The 19,438-nt window shown below is 35.1% G+C and overlaps 3 protein-coding genes across 7 annotated transcripts in view; 2 read left to right on the top strand and 1 right to left on the bottom strand.

Annotated features, from left to right (window-relative positions):
- Nucleotides 1-10,222, top strand: part of LOC106873065 (zinc finger protein 271) — a 36,953-nt gene extending 26,731 nt beyond the window's left edge. For 3 of the 4 annotated variants that reach the window (XM_052977788.1, XM_052977790.1, XM_052977789.1), the window contains one exon: nt 4,702-10,222. In XM_052977788.1, coding sequence (XP_052833748.1) covers nt 5,053-6,726 — 1,674 coding nt within the window. In that variant the 5' untranslated portion in view covers nt 4,702-5,052 and the 3' untranslated portion in view covers nt 6,727-10,222. Of the gene's footprint in view, nt 1-238; nt 2,446-4,701 lie in introns of those variants that run through there. The other variant, XM_052977791.1, reaches the window with a different exon arrangement.
- A 1,772-nt stretch (nt 10,223-11,994) lies between these two features.
- The window catches only part of LOC106873071 (zinc finger protein 271), a 31,493-nt gene continuing 24,049 nt past the window's right edge, over nt 11,995-19,438 (bottom strand). Inside the window, exon 3 of the mRNA XM_014920287.2 lies at nt 11,995-13,185. Within this exon, the coding sequence (XP_014775773.2) occupies nt 12,309-13,185 (877 nt within the window). The 3' untranslated portion in view covers nt 11,995-12,308. The remainder of the gene's footprint in view (nt 13,186-19,438) is intronic.
- LOC128251169 (zinc finger protein 271-like) lies at nt 14,990-19,240 on the top strand. 2 transcript variants are annotated; one of them, XM_052977684.1, is made up of 2 exons: nt 14,990-15,419; nt 17,555-19,240. In XM_052977684.1, exon 2 carries the CDS (start codon nt 17,911-17,913, stop codon nt 19,138-19,140), a length of 1,230 nt encoding a protein of 409 aa, XP_052833644.1. In that variant the 5' UTR covers nt 14,990-15,419; nt 17,555-17,910; the 3' UTR covers nt 19,141-19,240. The 2 variants fall into 2 exon arrangements, with proteins under 2 accessions (XP_052833644.1, XP_052833645.1); XM_052977685.1 differs by lacking the exon at nt 14,990-15,419 and adding an exon at nt 15,451-16,206.

The following is a 19,438-nucleotide window of genomic DNA, read 5'->3' on the forward strand; positions in this document are numbered from 1 at the left end:
ACAGACTCGCAGTCGACGAAAGGGAAACCGAGGTAAGGCGATTACATCTATTCGCACGCATACACCACAGCGGGTAAGAACAAATATGCAAGGCTTTTTTTCTTCAAGTTTAAAATGAGACATTGCTGGCATAATTTCCTTATATCTGTAATCCACAACCCATAAATACATAAAAACAGATCGGACAAGAACAAGCTCGTACACACAATCCATTAGTTTTCTTCCCCCATTTCACCAACTGTCGCGAAGGTATCTGTTACATACGATTTTTGGCATAACTACAGGGTTTTAGCACCCAGACTTTGGGAGGTCATAACTTTCAGAAAAATGAATATTTTTTAATGAAATTTTCTATGCATATAGTATTTACTATGTAGAATCTGAATGGGGGTGGGGACCATTTTCGGAAACTCCAACAGAGTCCACTTAAATTCTTCTTAACTTCCAGGAAAATTAATATTTTTTCAAGAAATTTTCTACAAATATACCTTGATGTATGTACATTTCGAGCATGTAGGAATTTTGAAGGAAACAACTGCAGGTTATTTTTGAGAAGCGTTCCCCACTCGGTGGTGTTTCGGAGCAAGTCGTCCATATTTGTTTAATTTTTCTCTATTATGTGCGTATGTGCATCCGTAGATTTCTAGACAATAAAGAGAAACCGTCATAAGAAAACTTTCGTTCAAAATCACATGCACACGATTTTTTTTTTCTCAATAGAAGTAAATTCCAAAGTAAATGTTTCTAGTAGAGAAGTAGAAGAGAACAGGAGCAAAAATAGGAATATACACGCACGGTTAAATATAGAAACTATCACAGTGTCGCTTCCCGAAGAATTTTTAAATGTTAGCTTTCCGAAACTTTTTTTTCAATCTTGCAAAAACACGAAGATTAAGAATAAACAGAAAAAGTACACAAATATATTTTACACACCTGTCGTATACGTCGGTTTTGTTTTTTTCACTTTAAAGGTGGATTAATCCCAACAAAATAACATAACAATCTTAGAATAATCGTGGACTATCATTCAATTAGGAAAAGCTGGAGACAACATTCAGTACTACTTAAGAAGAGTGAACCCTAGTCAGTGGATGCGCCTCTCTACGCTAGTCAGTGGACGGACGTACGCACGCACAAGTCAGTGGCATCCATGATATAAAAAAGAACCCTCTACATATGTAAATATGTGTAAACATACTCTTCAATATGCGTTTTGCATTTTCCCAGTAACATTCAACTGAGATGGTATGTACTGTAGTTACTGTATTCACTTTGAAATGGGAATACCGTGGTCCGACATCAGTTTGTTTTGCGACCAACGCAAAACGAAGGGAATTTTGTGTCGAAGGCAATCATTTGACCATGATTCCAACGGTCAAATTGTTCCCTTTTGCGTACGTGTGCACAACCCTAAAAGAGAATCATTTGAGCAGCGCAAATCATCGTGTGTTCGTGAAACTGAAAATGTGTACGCCACTTGAAGCTTGCTCTAGAGAAAATAAAGGATTTTTTTGAAAACAAACGGCATTATTGCCACCAGTAAAACGTGTGTTTGCACGCGTGATATGACTTTGAAGACGTCGGCCAGATCGGTGGATGGATTTGTGTAGCGATGCGGAAATTGTGAGGAAAATATTTCTATAAGGACAAAGACTTTTATGGAAAAGTCAAAGTTCTCCTTACAGAATATATTTCCCATTGTCTTCCATTTCATGTTCGAAGCACTTATATCTAATGCGGCTTTATATACCGGAGTAGATAACAAAACCGCAATCCAGTGGTATGAGTTTTGTCGAGAAGTGTGATCGGGGAAGATGCTTCAAGACAAAGCTCCGCTTGGTGGTCCAGGTCATGAAGTAGAAATAGATGAGTTTGCTCTTCAAAAGGAAGAGCAACGTAGGGAGGATAGGCCATCAAACCTGGGTTGTGGGGTGCTATGACACCACTGTGAAAAAAGTATTTCTACAGCATGTACTCAACAGAAGTGCAGCAACACTAGAAGCTGTGGTAATAGAAAATGTGTTGCCTGGTACTGTAATACATACAAACAAATGGGCCAGCTACAGGAACTTACAACAGCTGGGTTACATTCACGAACAGTTAACCATTCGCAGAATTTCGTGGACCCTGAAAATTGTGTTTGCACAAACCACATTAAGGCCTATTGGTCCCGTATCAAAAGACGGCTAAAGTATGCGACTCGATCATTGGGCGATATGAAATGGTCCCGTGTCGATGAATTGATGTATCGAAAAATGTATGGATTTACTGCAAAGACAAACTTCTAAAATTTCTATACATTTCTCAAACACATTGTGAAAATTTATCCCCCCTACAGTCCACTGGCGCGGCTTCCCCGAACACACTTCTCGACAAAACTCATATTTTTTGTAACTTTCCAAAAAAACTTTAATTTCACTGCAGGAAATTACTCTTTGTAGATAGGTGAGTAGATTGGGATCTTTCTGGTTTGACGGGCAACACTTGTTTTCTTAACGAAACACTTTCAAACTTGGGACACTGGTAGAATGTGTCATATAAAACAACTTCTTCTCTTAACCTTCTTAACAAAAAATTGTACATCGCAAGTTATTTCATGTTAAAGTTGTCGTATTTCTGTAATTTCAACCAATCACTGACGTCTATTCAGCTGAATACAGTTACTGCTGTTCGGTGTCAAGTGTTATTCCCTGTTTAATTATATCATTATTCCCTAGTAAGGGTTTTAGGGTTAGAGTTAAGGTTATGGCAAAAATAATCATAACCCTAATCGTAATCCTAAAACTAACCCGAACACTAACCCTAAAACCCTAAAGCTAAAACCAGTACAAACGATGTCATAAATAACAGTGACAAACGAAATATATACCACTGATAGTTGTTGACAACGGATAGTTTTTGTTGACAAACAACGGCACTAATTTTATTCAAGGGAAAAAATCCCGTAACACCGTTGTTTACATTCCACGGCGTAATTGTTTTCACCTCAATAGACGTCAGTGATTGGTTGAAATTACTGAAATACGACAATTTTTTTACATGAAATAACTTAGAATACAAAATTTTTTATCTGTTCTATAACACAAAATATACAAGTATTCAAAGTTTGAAAGTGTTTCGGTACCAAAAACACTACATAAAAAAATGTTTCTTTCATTATGTTATCGCGGTTTTGTGAGATTTGGCTGTTATTTCTAGCATGTGAATAGCTTGCTTGAAGGCCAAGGCCATAGAATCGTGAGGAGAGGGAATTTTTTTTTTTAATTGAAATTTTACAAACAATTTATTTTCAGCATCATAATCTCTATATTTTTGTGTGTATTTTGCAAAAAAAAAAAATTTCCAGTAAAAGTGAAAAATGAAGAAATGGAGAGGTGGGTGGGTGAATTGAAATTTTCTCCCCATAGAAATATATTCATGAAATGAACAATACAGGCATGCCTGTCTTGATTCCCTAATATGCCATCTCGAACTCTAAAGTGGTGAACCTGATGTTGGAGAAAAGCCAAAACATTTCTGATGTGGCAATACAGAGCATCATAACAGCGACATTTCTGTCCCCAGATTTGCACACTCAGGAAGTAACAGTGGCGCTGCTTTCAATAGCTGCTGTTTCTCATACTCTTCCAATCTTCTGTGTAACCCATGTCCAGGAAAACAGTGATGATGACAATGATAACATTCTGCAAAAGAAGTCCATGCTGAGAGAAACCCCTCCATAAATGAAATATAATTAAGTCATCTTATGATTTAAAAAGGCACCTTTTCCATGCTTGCCTGGCTCAGTCAGAATTCATAGAGGCAGAAGTTTGAGCGAGGTGTCCTTACTGTCACCTCCCAAGCAAGGTAATATTCATCCATGTCAAGACATGCTTTCATGGAAAATGGGAATCAAATGACATTTTGATGCTTGTTTACATCTATCATGGGATGTGGGAACAAGAACACACACACACGTGCGTAAAAGGATTCTTTCAGTTTTCATTTACCAGATCCACTCATAGAGCTTTGGTTGCACTGATGCTAAAGTATAAGGTGCTACACTGTGGGACTCAATCCCAAATCACACTTATTAAAAACTGTCAGGCCAGTTGTATTTTTTGTGAATGCTTGTTTTGTGTTTTTCTCATTTAATTGTCTTTTCTTCATTCATCAATGTTTATTTTTGTTGAATCTATCATAAAAGTTGTAGGTCCTGTGTAAACAACCTGATTATGATCATAGCTCTCTCTCTGTTATCACATGATCTGCTAGAAATAATAGCATATCTCCCTTTAATTTCACCTTTGAGAATATTGAAGACTATTGGATGATGTAGTCCTAGATATACAATGCTTGAGAGAAGGACAAAATGTTCATAGATGGAATGTCTTTAATCATATTTCTGCTCAGTTAGGGTTGTCTTCAGGCCAAACACCAATGTCATATTATATGTCTGGAGAAAGAAGATTGTTATTGTCCACTGTTTTCTAGTTTAATCTAAATAATATACAATGTGAAGGTGTAGCTGTGGTTTACAATTATGTAAGCTATACACGAGATTCTGTGATGTAAATTTTAAGACATTAAAAAGTACAGTTGTTCAGGTAAATGTTTATTTCTAAGATTTATCTCTATAGAAATGTTCTAAATTTTGCACTGTTGAATCTGTACTTTGAAAGCAGCTGCTATATCTAAACTGTTGTTTCTTTATTATTTCAGAATATCAGATGACATTGGCATAACAGACGATACATTCTCAATATTTATCATCTTTTGAAACGGAAAGAAAATGATATACAAAACAGATATACAACACTTTCTATGAATGTGCTGTGGTTTCTGTGAAATATTTGTTCTAATCTGATATTGTTACAAGATATTTGCACTTCACTGATTGGAGTACTAAGAAGATGAGTTTGTGTGCTGAGTAAACTTTGATACATCTACGTAAGTGTTGCTAGAGAAAGGAAGCAGTGGACAGAAATACAGAAGTGGAAGTATTTCTAAGATCAAACGATCAGAAGAAAAACAAGGAAAGTATATTTATAGTGTGATTTGAGAAGAATAATAATGGAAAACAGTGAAAAGCTTAAAGAATTGATTTCCCATGAAGACAAGATAAAAGAGAGACGAAAGTTGTCATATGACTGTGATGTCTGTGGAAAATCATTCTCTCGAAAGGGCGACTTAACTAGACACAAAGGTATTCATACAGGTGAGAAACCATATCATTGTGATATCTGTGGTCAATCATTCTCTCGAAATAGCCACTTAAATGAACACAAACATAGTCATACAGGAGAGACTCCATATCATTGTGATATCTGTGGAAAATCATTCTCTCAAAATGGCAACTTAACTAGACACAAACGTATTCATACAGGTGAGAATCCATATCATTGTGATATCTGTGGTAAATCCTTCAATAAGAGTAATACTTTAACTAAACATAAACGTATTCACACAGGCGAAAAACCATTTCACTGTGATATTTGTGACAAATCATTCACTGTCAAAAGTGCTTTAACTTCACACAAACGTCATCATTCAGGAGAGAGGCCATATCAGTGTGATGTCTGTAACAAATCATTCACTCTCCGCAGTTCTTTAAATGAACACAAACGTATTCATACAGGAGAGAGACCATATCATTGTGATATCTGTGGTAAATCCTTCAATAAGAGTGATACTTTAACTAAACATAAACGTATTCACACAGGCGAAAAACCATTTCACTGTGAAATCTGTGGCAAATCATTCACTGAAAATGGCAGCTTAACTACACACAAACGTATCCATACAGGAGAGCGACCATATCATTGTGATATTTGTGGTAAATCATTCTTTAACAGTAGTTACTTAATTGTACATAAACGTATTCATACAGGCGAGAAGCCTTATCATTGTGATATCTGTGGCAAATCATTCACTGAAAATGGTAGCTTAACTACACACAAACGTATCCATACAGGAGAGCGACCATATTGTGATATCTGTGGTAAATCATTCTCTAAAAGGAGTCACATAGCTATACATAAACGTATTCATACAGGCGAGAAGCCTTATCATTGTGATATCTGTGGTAAATCATTCACTGAAAATGGCAGCTTAACTACACACAAACGTATCCATACAGGAGAGCGACCATATCATTGTGATATCTGTGGTAAATCATTCTCTAACAGTGGTCACTTAATTGTACATAAACGTAGTCATACAGGCGAGAAGCCTTATCATTGTGATATCTGTGGTAAATCATTCACTGTAAATAGTACTTTAACTAAACACAGAGGTCTTCATTCAGGAGACAAATCATATGATTGTGAAATCTGTGACAAATCATTCACTCTCCGCAGTTCTTTAACTGAACACAAACGTCTTCATTCAGGAGACAAGCCATATCATTGTGACATCTGTGACAAATCATTCGCTCTCCGCAGTTCTTTAACTGAACACAAACGTCTTCATTCAGGAGACAAGCCATATCATTGTGATGTCTGTGGTAAATCCTTCAATAAGAATAATACTTTAACTAAACATAAACGTATTCACACAGGCGAAAAACCATTTCACTGTGAAATCTGTGGTAACTCATTCTCTCAAAGAAGTCACTTATCTACACATATACGTATTCATACAGGAGAGAGACCATATCATTGTGATGTCTGTGGTAAATCCTTCAATAAGAGTAATACTTTAACTAAACATAAACGTATTCACACAGGCGAAAAACCACATCACTGAAATCTGTGGTAACTCATTCTCTCAAAGAAGTCACTTATCTACACATAAACGTATTCGTACAGGCGAAAAGCCATATCATTGTGATATCTGTGGCAAATTATTTAATGAAAGTGGTAAACTAATTATGCACAAACATATTCATGCAGGAGAGAGAGCATAACATTGTGATAAATCATTTATGCCATTCTCTATAAATAGTGACTTCCTAGACACAAGCACATTCACTCCAGAGAGAAATAATATCAAAGTGATGTCTACTAAATCATTGTCTGACCATTATGCCTTCACTTCATACAAAGGTGAAGCCATTTCACTGGTAAATCATTCAGTGAAAACAATAAATTAACTGCACACAAACGTTCATACAGAGGAGAAAGCAAAAAGGCTAGTTTGTATGGGTTCTTTTGTAATAAACATCCTTTTTTTTTTTTTAATATTACTGTGTTTCGTGTAATTAACATTACAATTCCAAAAATTTTGTTTTTGTTTTTAAACTTTCTTACAGCTCTATCTCTAGCTTCCATTCCCATTTCATTTCCCATGATGTAGGGGACCTCTATACTGAAATTACTCCTCCTGGCAACCTTACACCTGGCTCTTTGTTGAATATCACTTCCCTGATTTACTGTATACATTATTAAATTTTAACTACTTCACTCATTAAATGTTAACAGTTATGCCTTTTTAAGACACAGGAATGCAGTAAATTTGTCAAATATATAAACAATGACTTCCAGTTCAAAATGGAAGACACCACAAAAACACTTGTGGCATAACTATGGTTTAGGGCCCTACAACAAACTGTTTTCTTTTAACTTTCTGAAGAATTGTTTTTTAAATTAAACTTAGCTGATTTAAGTTTTCAAGGGTCTAGATTACAATTATCTTCATAAAATTAAGGAAAAAAGTTTTCCAAGGGGATTGAGATCCTTCTGAACTCCACCCTGTTTTTGTCAGGGTCATATGCTTGAAAAGAATTTAGCGACAGATAAACCTTTTATCAACATGGAGAAAGCTGTTGACAGGGTACCTCACTCCCTTATCTGGTAGTCAATGTGGAAGCTGGGAAGAGATGAGTGGTTGGTGAGTACCATACAAGCTATGTACTTGGATAATGTCAGTAAGGTAAAAGTTGGCAAAGAGTATAGCACTGAATTTAGTGTACAGGTAGGAGGCCACCAAGGATCATTTCTCAGCTCCCTCTTATTTATCATAGTTCTTCAGGCCATAACAGGAATTTAAGGCTGAATGCCCTTGGGAGCTCGTCTATGTCTGTGACCTTGTTCTTATAGCTAACTCTTTACTCGAGTCAGAACAAATTTTAAGTGCGGACACAACGCCTGGTATCAAGGTGCTTTGAGTTAATTTACGAAAGACCAAAGTCCTAGCAAGTAGGAAAGCAGACAAATTCCTAATCTCTTGAAGGAGATGTCCTTGATTGATATGTAGAAAATGTTTTGGCAGAAATTCCATACTGTGTGAGCTATGGAGAAAAGAGCTGAAACAGTATCACTGGAAGGTTAACAGAAAGGAATTTTTGTGTGTGACAGATGTGCTAGTATAATAAACATTAAGAATGTACAAGAAATAGACTTCTTCAAATGTCCAAAGTGTCGTTAGAAGTAGTAGCTTCTGTTACCTAGGCAACCAAGTTGGCAGTGGTAGACGATGCACTGCCAGCCAGGCAAAGTTCGGAGAGTTATTACCTTGTTTGGTATGAAAAGGGCCTCTCTCTCAGAGTTAAAGGTAGATTGTATAATGTCTGTGTATAACCAGCTACACTCTGTAGCAGAAAGTTGTGGGCTGTGTAATGCTTGAAAGAAAGAAATCCAGAATGTTTCGCTGGATGAGCAGTGTCAGTGTGCATGCATGACAGCATAAATGTTTTAAGAGAAAAATTGGGTATGAGGCATCAGATGTAGTTTGCAAGAGAGAAGATTGTGTTAGTATGGTTGTGTGATATGTGTGGATGAGGAAAACTGCATAAAGGAGTGCCTATCTCTAATTGTGGAGAGAACCTTTGGAAGAGGAAGATATGAGAGATAATCTTCAGATGTTGATTCTCACTGGGAAGATGACAAGGGACAGAGACATCTGGTGATTTGCTGCGCTTTGGAAGACACATCATGCTAAGTAAAACTGTGGCATACATACAACCAAGTCCTTATGGTCATGACACAACTTTTACCCCATGGCCCATTTTCCCCCACCTGCTGCTGGCCTCTTCATACTCCCTAATATTCTTACCCATACACTCACTATGCCCTCACATATCTACCATAGCTACACTCTAGTCACTCCAATTTCTCACACCATCCCTTGCTACAGTCACTTCCCCTCTGTACCTTATGGGTGTGTCTACATGCATCTCTGTCACCAACTTCTGCTTTCTCTCTCACGCACACACTATATCTCATCTCTCTCTCTAGCATTCTTCTTTCTTTTTCTGCTGGGGTGTCCAATTGCCCTTTACTTTATTTAACATCTCAACATGCGTAAAACTACCTCCTTAAGTATCACTCCCTTTCCTAGTTACAGGGTTTTTGTCTAACAAGTTGCTTGGTGACCCTGCTGATGGTGGTGCTACATAAAGAGCATCCAAACTCTCTGTAAAGTGGTTGGCATTAAGAAAGGCATCCAGCTGTAGAAACCATGCCAAAGCAGGCAACAGGGCCAAGTGTAGTTCTCTGGGTGCCAGCTCCTGTCAAACCCATGAAAAGAAATTTGAAATCAGCTTCATTGTACACCCTATGAATTCAATTCACCCTTCTCAAGTCCTTCCCCAAATGTCCATCACTCTGGAGATGTATATAATTATTATTTATTTTATTATTACCGTTGTAATTAATTAAAACCCAAGAAGACATGGGACGAGGTGGTGAAGCATGATCTTTAGATGTTGAGTCGATCAAGACCTTTGACGAACTTACTGTGCTTAAGAAGACATGTCAAGTCAGGTGAAATTGTAGTCGTGGCCAGTGGTTTTGACATGTAAAAGACACCCACTACACTCTTGGGGTGTTTAGCATTAGAAAAGGCATCCAGAATTACTCTGAAGGATCATAAGGGAAGCTTCCTAACTAACCCCAAAGTTAGACTTATATGCCCCAGAAAATCTGACATAGGTATATTAAGTTTTTCTAAAATCTGTAAAAGATCTCAGAATTTTGAACCTCCCTTTAGGCCTTTTTTTCGATGCCCTTTAAACCTTTCAGCATCCCCTCTTATATACGTATTTATCTATATTTGTATGTATGCATGAGAATGAGAGACAGACAGACAGAAGGAGAGAGAAATGGTATATCTACCATTTCATGCCACACTGAATATTTTCCCCTTAACTTATGGAAATTTTATATAATATTAATGAAATTTTGAAGAAATAAATTTTCCAGACATATTTAGTAATATGATAATAACATTGAAAATGAACAAAAATTAAGTAAAAGAAGAAAAATATCAATTTATTGAAGGTTGCTGTTCCAAATCGATGACGATGTGACCTGTGTAAATGTTTAAAAAGCTTAGATTGAAAAACAAAAATTGTTTTTAAGTTTTCTCATCGTTATTTTTTTCTATAATAAAATGTGTGAAAAATCTCAAGCTTTACTGAGATATTCCAACTTTATGTGAGCCTACAATTCCGAAAGTCTGTCTGTCTACCTACATACATACATAAATATGTGTGTGTGTCTGTGTGTATACGCATAGATATAGATATTTGCGTACACATACAGATTTATATAATGTATATATACATATATATTTGTATCTATATATATGCATAAACATATACACACAAACCAATCTCTGTTTGTGTTAATGATATCTTCTTCCATTCTTCCATGTTTCATGAAACAGTTCATCGAAATAAAAATTACTTTACACAAACTGAAGCAGCGTTCATTTTACTCAGTTATAGGTTCCAAGTCTTCTCAATTTGATGTATTTACTTTGAAATGAGAAGGAACAAAATTTGACAAATTCTGTAAAAAAAGAAAAACAAGATAAAATGCTTACCTTTATTGTTTGTTGCATCTTGTCTCGTTTACTTTTCGAAGTTTTGAGAAGATGTCGTCTGCGCTGAAAGTCACTAGCACATATTACATCCTATTCCTTCCCAAATGACCCCCACCCCAAAACTACTTCCATCCCTGCCCACACTATTTCAATCAATTACCACCTTTCTATGCATCCAACCACAGCTCTCTCTCTCTCTCTCTCTCCTTCCCTTATCTGCACCCTCCCATATCTAGCATCATGACCTGTTATCTACCCTATACATTTCCCTGTTATAGCCTATTATCTACCCTATACATTTCCCTCTCCACTCATCCTACACCTTGCAAATCATTCTCTTTTATTCTCCTCCCTGAGCTACTCCTATTTTCTCCCACCTTCCACATACAAGTATTTCCACCCTTACCCTTATTCATCACTCCCTACATTAAACTCTACCAGCTCATTCTCCCTAACATTCTTATTAAAAACCCACCCTCTCATCCCTTCCCACCATCCATGTATTCTCTTATGCTCACCTTCTTTCTCCTTCAGAGTCTGCTCTAGTACCCCATCATTACCTTCCTCTTATTTCCTCTATAGCAAGACATCTGTGCTTGTCTCTCTATCAGACTTCAGACTTTCAAAACCTGGCATACAGTATCCACCTCCACCATCCTCTCCAAAATACTTCTTAGTAGTAGAAGCCTTTTCTTTTTTTCTGTTCTCTTCTGTTTTGCAAGTTACATAGCAACCTCACAAGTCTCTATAGCATGAAAAAAAGCACAAAGTACATTCTATATTGTTGTTGATGTTAAAAAGGGTATCCAGTTGTAGAAATCATGTCAACGATATAGTACTGCAGCTCACCAGTTCCTTGTCAAACTGTCCAGCCCATGCCAGCATGGAAAGCAGATGTTAAATGATAACAACAATGTTTCTTATCATAGAAGCAAGGTAATACTTCCTTTTATAATTTCTGTATTTATTGCTAACACAATAACTGCACAGTGATATCACTTCAATTTGCAACTATTTACCTACAATGATAAAATAAACATACTCATAATATATATATATATATATATATATATGCATTGATGTTCTGAAAAAAATTGATTCATGAGGAGTCATGATGAATAAAGCCTATAACCATATTCACTAGTTGTTGCTTGTCTATATTTCACTTCTTTTTCTGAAGTAATTGATGCTTATTATCCCTGAAAATATTTTCTTCCTTGATAAGGTTTCAAAACAACAAATTCAAAGTCTAGAAGAAATTACTTTTATTAAAAATACTACATTGGTATGTTATCTCACCAATGTATACATGGTTGTAGTGATATAAAATATAGTGTTGGGAGGCTGTTATCAAACTCCTTTCTTATCTAAAAACATTTGTAGTTATAGATGTCTTTATTCTTACTTTTTGTAAAAGAAATTTTGAGAGTAAATCATGTCCTGGCATACTGTAAGAAGTAAATAAAAAGGGGTTGGCATCAGTAAATCTCAAACAACCTAAAAAATGGGAGACATATTGAGTGGATTTGTTATTGGCATGGCTAAAAGGCACACGGTTACCCTTATACATGAGTAGATATGTGTTTATTTAACTTACGACTTTCAGAGAAAGATTTACCACAGATATCACAATGATATGGCTTCTCTCCTGTATGAATGCGTTTGTGTAAAGTTAAAGCACTACTTACAGAGAATGATTTACTACAGATATCACAGACATACGGCTTTTCACCTGTATGGATACGTTTGTGAGAAATTAAGTTACTACTTGCAGAGAATGATTTACCACAGATATCACAGTGATGTGGCTTGTCACCTGTATGAATATGTTTGTGAGAAGTTAAGTTATAACTTTGTGAGAATGATTTGCCACAGACATCACATTGAAATGGCTTCTCACCTGTATGAATAACTTTGTGCCTAGTTAAATCACTGTTTGCAGAGAAAGATTTACCACAGATATCACAGTGAAATGGCTTCTCTCCTGTATGAATATGCTTGTGTTTACTCAAGTAACTACTTACAGAGAATGATTTACCACAGATATCACACTGATATGGCTTTTTTACAGTATGAATGCGTTTGTGTTTGGTTAAAACACTACTTTCAGAGAATGATTTACTACAGATATCACAGCTATATGGCTTCTCCCCTGAATGAATACGTTTGTGAGAAGTCAAGTGATAACTTCGAGAGAATAATTTACCACAGTCATCACAGTGATATGGCTTCTCTCCCGTATGAACACGTTTGTGTGTAATTAAGACAGCACTTTGAGAGAATGATTTACCACAGATATCACAGTGATATGGCTTCTCCCCAGTATGAATACGAATGTGCTTATTTAAGTCAATATTTTGAGAAAATGATTTGTCACAGACATTACAGTGATATGGTTTCTCTCCTGTATGAATACGTATATGTATTGTCAGGGCAGTACTTCCAGAGAAAGATTTACCACAGACATCACAACAATATGGTTTCTCTCCTGTATGAATATGTTTGTGTTTAGTCAAGTTATCTTTTAGAGAGAATGTCTTATCACAGTCATAGGACAAATTACTTGTTTCTTTCATCATGTCTTCAGGTAATATCAATTCCTCAAGTTTCTCACATTTTTCCATAATTTTTCTTTTCAAATCTCTCTCTCTCTCTCTCTCTATTTATACATATATGTGTGTGTGTATATATATATATATATATATATTTCTTTAGTTTGTTCTTATAGTTATGCCTTGCCAATATTTCAATCACTGTATTTCTGTTCAGTGTTACCTTTGTCTTAGAACTCCTTTCTCAATTTATCTAATTTTAATTTGCACACAAATTCATTTTGTAGACACTCCAGTCAGAAATGCATGGGAATTTCAGTAATAATCACAGGTCAGAGCATATATTGCACTGGAATGCTATCATAAGTTTATAAAAATGGTATTATATATCTGCTTTCGATAGCATTTTCTTTGTCTTCAAAACATGATAAATATTGAGAATGTATCTTCACTTATCCCAATGTCATTTGATATTCTGAAATTATTAAAAAAAACACAGTGTAAGATGCAGAAGCTACTTAAAAATTACAGATTCAACACATATATACATATTATACACATATATAAAGAGTGAGAAAGAGAGTGGTAAATATATAGAGTGGGTAAAAGTTAAATAACATAACTTACTTTAGCATTTTTGTAGACATTTATGGAGTCCAGTGTGTTGGCTCTATGTGCTACCTTTTCTTTATACCAGAGGTCATTGTTCACATAGATATTTCACAACTTAACCAAATCAATTGCTATTTAGCATTAATTTCTCACTGTTGGTCCAGTGAATTTATTCAGCTGAATACACTTCATTGATTAGATGAAATTACCGAAATACAAGTTTAACACGAAATAACTTTGAAAATATAAACTTTTCTCAACACCACTAAGAGTAAAAGATGTTTTATATGACACATTCTACCAGTGTCCGAAGTTTGAAAGTGTTTAGTTACAAAAAATTAATTTCTCGATGTGCCGTTCAAAGGGAAAAGATCCCAGTTGTGTTACTAGTACCGTATTTTTCTAAGCCACATGAAGGGCAAATACGTTCCTTATGCAAGAGCCCATGGCGTCTGCACCAATCAATTGCTTTTTCATTATCCATTAAATTAATAATCAAATCCGAACAATTTATGCTACTCACTGATGGAAAATTCATATTGAAATTGTAAATGTTAACATTAAATATAAACAAAATGAAAGTAAATCATATTGAAGCTAAAAACGAAACTAAATCATATTTAAGCGGTCACGCATAAGCGAAACAAAACAAAACCATATTTAAGGTAAAAACGAAAGTAAATCAAATTTAAGCTGCCATGCTTAAAATAAAAGCGCCACCAAATCTCGCACAAATCATAGATATCTCTCTTCTATAGCTAGAAATAGCAGCTAAATCTTGCACAAATCATAAACATGTCTCACCCATAAAAGAGAAACGAGACAAAGAGTCACCACGTCAAAAACTGAACGTCTACAATATTTAAGATAAAAGATGTAGTATTTTCATTGTTTAATACTCACGGAAAAATTTCATAAAGGATAACGTTCTTATAAGTGCATTTGTAATAGCTGAGAAATGTATTACAAATGTATTAAAAGTTAATGAGAGGTAATTCGTTCCACCAACAATTAAACAAATGTCAAGATGGAAAAGGAAATGTATCTAGTGCGCATGCGTTTGTGTTACAAGAACCACGGCAGCTCACTCTTGTTACTGTTTTTCTTGGGCTGATAACTTGTAGGAAGGCATACGAAAAACGTCAGACGTATAAAATATTTTTAAAAGTTTTAATATCTATTTTATTTAATTTTCCACTTCAGCATCGTTTTTCAGTCCATTTTGGATACTTTCAAAAATCCATAGTGATACCCATTACCATTTAATCAGATGTCATAAATACACAGAAAGATTTCAATTGGAATAGAATGCTACATAAAGGGAGATAACAAGTCTTATTCGCTGAAAGTATTACATATGAAAATGCGCATGCGCAATACACGTACCTTCGTTTCTTGGCATCAGATTAGAAATGTTCGTCGCATGAATTTCTCTTCATCTCCTTTTAATTCATATCTCAACCAACACACACACAGTTTATAGTAACGCTGTCCATATCAATAATTCACGTAAGTATTAAACAACGAAAATCTTCTATCTTAAACATTGTAGACGTTCGGTTTTTGACATGTTGATTCTTTGTGTCTCTTCTGTCTTTTATGGAAGAGAGATATCCCTGATTTGGCTGCTATTTCTAGCTATGGAAAAGAGATGTCCATGATTTGTACGAGATTTGGCTGCTGTCTCTAGCTGCAAAAGAGAGATGTCTATGATTTATGCAAGATTTGGCTGCTATTGCAAGCTATAGAAGAGCGATGCCCATGATTTGTGCGAGATTTGGTTGCTATTTTTGGATATGGATGAGAGATGTTTATTATTTATACGAGCTTTGGCCGCTATTTCTAGCTCTGAATGAGAGATGTCCATCATTTATGCGAGATATGGCTGCTATTGCTGATTATAGAAGAGAGATGTGTATTATTTGCACGAGATTTGGCTACTATTTCTAGCTATGGAAGAGATGTCTTTGATTTGTGTGAGATTTGGCTGCTATTTCTAGCTATGGAAGAGAGATATATATTATTCGCACGAGATTTGGCTGCTATTTCTAGCTATGGAAGAGAGATATATATTATTCGCACGAGATTTGGCTGCTATTTCTAGCTATGGATGAGTGATGTATATTATTCGCACGAGATTTGGCTGCTATTTCTAGCTATGGAAGAGAGATGTCTATGATTTGTGCGAGATTTGACTTATTTCCATTGTTGCACAAACTACCAAGGCAGTTGGTGAGTATGTCACGAGTGGAAGAGAGAAGAAAGAGCCAGGCAGTCTGGTTTATTATCACAACTTGTAAGATGATGTTTAAGTTAATTATATATGTATCTTCGTGCTATTCATTTTATTTCCTGCCAGCGTTATTAGATTAGGATTTGAAATGGGAATAAAAGCACAAGAATTCAAACGAAGATAACGAAAACATAAAGCAATTAAGTATTTGATATGAGTGCAACATACACTTATTTAAAATTAAAGAAAAGAAAGAACGCTAATAGGAATTCAGTTATACCAGGGGATGGTGGTTACAATTCTGAGGGTGGGAGATAATATTACCTAGATTCTGTCAGATGATTATGTGATTCTGCTAAAAAGACGAGGAAACAAGTTGAAATTTTGAACAAATAAAGTTTGGATATATACATTTTTGAAGAACAAGTTTCATTCCCTTGTTTAATTCCCCACATGGTGAACTTGCAAGGCAAAAATTGTCCCAAAAAATGATTTTTTTCACCAAGAACCATTTTCAGAGACCTCTGAATATATTATGCCTTGTACATAATCAGTATTTTTGTCATAGACACAGTTCTCAAATTGAAGAAACTTATTAAAGTTTTGCTTATATTAGATAGAAGATCCTTGAATGTTGACTTTTTTTTAATTTCCACCCATGAAAAGGCCAATAATTCAAAAATGAAGGAAGATGGAACAATTCTGGTAGCAGATTCTTATTTCAGTTTACCTGGAGTAGCCAATTTCAGTGAAATACTATGATTAGTTTAGATATTCAGCACCAAAATATGTATAAATTGACATTTTTGCAGAACATATGTTTGAAACCCTTAGGAATTCAACCGTAAAATTATGCATGTGTTCCTTATGCATTTAGAGGTATTACCTTATGCATGTAGAGGTATTACACCTGAGTTGGTCAGGTGGAAAATTTTTTTAACTTTGTTTGAATTCATATGGAATGAGCCCGTTGTGATCATAGCTCTCTATGTGGCCACACTATCTATTTGAAATATTAGCTATAAATATTAAAGATGTAGTTCTAGATATACAGAGCTACAGAAAAAACAGGATGATCATGGATGGAATGTCTTTAATCATATGTATACTGAACCATAGCTACTCTGAACAACTTCAGATTATATTTCTTGAGAGAAAGGAATGTTATTAACCACTCTTCTCTAGTTTAATCGAAATAATATTACACAGTGTGAAGGTTTAGCTGTTGTTTACAAATATCGAAGCTAAACACAAGATTCTGTGATGTAAATTATAAATTAAAAAGCTCAGTCATTCAGGTGAATGTTTATTTCTAAAGTTTATCTTTATAGAAATGCAAATTTTCCTCTGTTGAATCTGTATTTTTAAAGTAACCTCTATATCTTACATTGCTGTTCCTTTATTATTTCAGAATATCAGATGACATTGGCAGAACAGAAGATATGTTCTCAACATTTATCATCTTTTAAAAACTGAAGGAAATTTTATACAGAGCAGATATATAAAACTGGTAGATACCCTAAGAAATATTTGCTCAAAAAAATGCTGAGATTATTAGCAAAATTTCTGATCATCACTGATAGGAATGTCTACAAGATGAGTTTATGTGCTGAGTAATCTTGGATAAATTTACATAGGTGTTGCTATAGGTGACATTGGGTAGAAATACGGGAGTGGAAGTATTTGTAGAAATAAAAGATAACAAAAGCAAGAAGAATATATATACATTGTGATTTGAGAAGAAAAATAATAGAGACGCCTAAAGAAATGATTTCCCATGAAGGCATGATGAAAGATATGAGAAAGATGTCATATGACTGTGATGTCTGTAGGAAGTCTTTCTCTCAAAAATGTAACCTAACTACGCACAAATATATTCATACAGGAGAGAAACCATATCAATGTGATATCTGTGGTAAATCATTTTCTCAGTGTAGTACTTTGACTTCACACAAGCGTACTCATACAGGAGAGAAGCCATATCACTGTGATATCTGTGGTAAATCATTCACTCAAAGTGGTAAATTGATTGCACACAAACGTTTTCATTCAGGAGAGAAGCCATATCATTGTGATATTTGTGGTAAATCATTCTCGCAAGGTAATACCTTGACTTCTCACAAACGTACTCATACAGGAGAGAAGCCATATGACTGTGATATCTGTGGTAAATCATTCTCGCAGAGTAATACCTTGACTTCACACAAACGTACTCATACAGGAGAAAAGCCATATCATTGTGATATCTGTGGTAAATCATTCATTCAAAGTGGTAGATTAATTGCACACAAACGTACTCATACAGGAGAGAAGCCATATCATTGTGATATCTGTGGTAAATCATTCATTCAAAATGGTAAATTAACTGCACACATACGTATTCATACAGGAGAAAAGCCATATCATTGTGATATCTGTGGCAAATCATTTTCTAGCAGTAGTGAGGTATCTGCACACAAACGTCTTCATTCAGGAGAGAAACCATATCACTGTGATATTTGTAGTAAACCATTCCCTCGAAAAAGTGCTTTATCTGCACATGTACGTATTCATACAGGAGAAAAGCCATATCATTGTGATATCTGTGGTAAATCATTCTCTCAAAATAGTGACTTAACAAAACACAAACGTCTTCATTCAGGAGAGAAGCCATATCACTGTGATGTCTGTGGTAAATCATTCTCTGATAGTAGTCATTTAACTGCACATGTACGTATTCATACAGGAGAGAGACCATATCACTGTGATATCTGTGGTAAATCATTCACACAAAATAATGACTTAACTAAACACAGACGTCTTCATTCAGGAGAAAGACCATATCAGTGTGATATTTGTGGTAAATCATTCTCTCAAAGTTATAGTGTAACTTCACACAAACGTACTCATACAGGAGAGAAGCCATATTATTGTAATGTCTGTGGTAAATCATTTACTAAATGTAGTAATTTAACTGCGCACAAATGTATTCAGAGAGAAGAGAAAGGAAAAGTGTAGTTTGTATGGTTTCTTCTGTTGACTTCTTTTTCTTAATATTTCCTGTTTTTCATATAAAGGAAATTACAATTCTGAAAATAAAGTATTTCCAAAAATTCCAGTTTTTTATTTTGTCTTTCATACCTTTTCACACAAGCCTCACTTCCTTGCTCCTTTCATTTCTCATGATGGAGGGAGCTCTATACTGAAACTTCCCCTCCGTCAACCCTACACATTGTTCTTTGTTGAGTACCACTTCCCCAATTTACTATATATTTATTTTTTTTATTAGATTTTAAATGCTTCTCAAAATATGTTA

Source organism: Octopus bimaculoides, chromosome 28 (genome assembly GCF_001194135.2).
Source record: "Octopus bimaculoides isolate UCB-OBI-ISO-001 chromosome 28, ASM119413v2, whole genome shotgun sequence".
In the NCBI taxonomy this organism is placed as follows: Eukaryota; Metazoa; Mollusca; class Cephalopoda; order Octopoda; family Octopodidae; genus Octopus; species Octopus bimaculoides.

Coding starts and splice junctions, on each gene's coding strand:
- LOC128251169 (XM_052977684.1), top strand. CDS start 17,911: ATGATTTCCCATGAAGGCATGATGAAAGATATGAGAAAGATGTCATAT.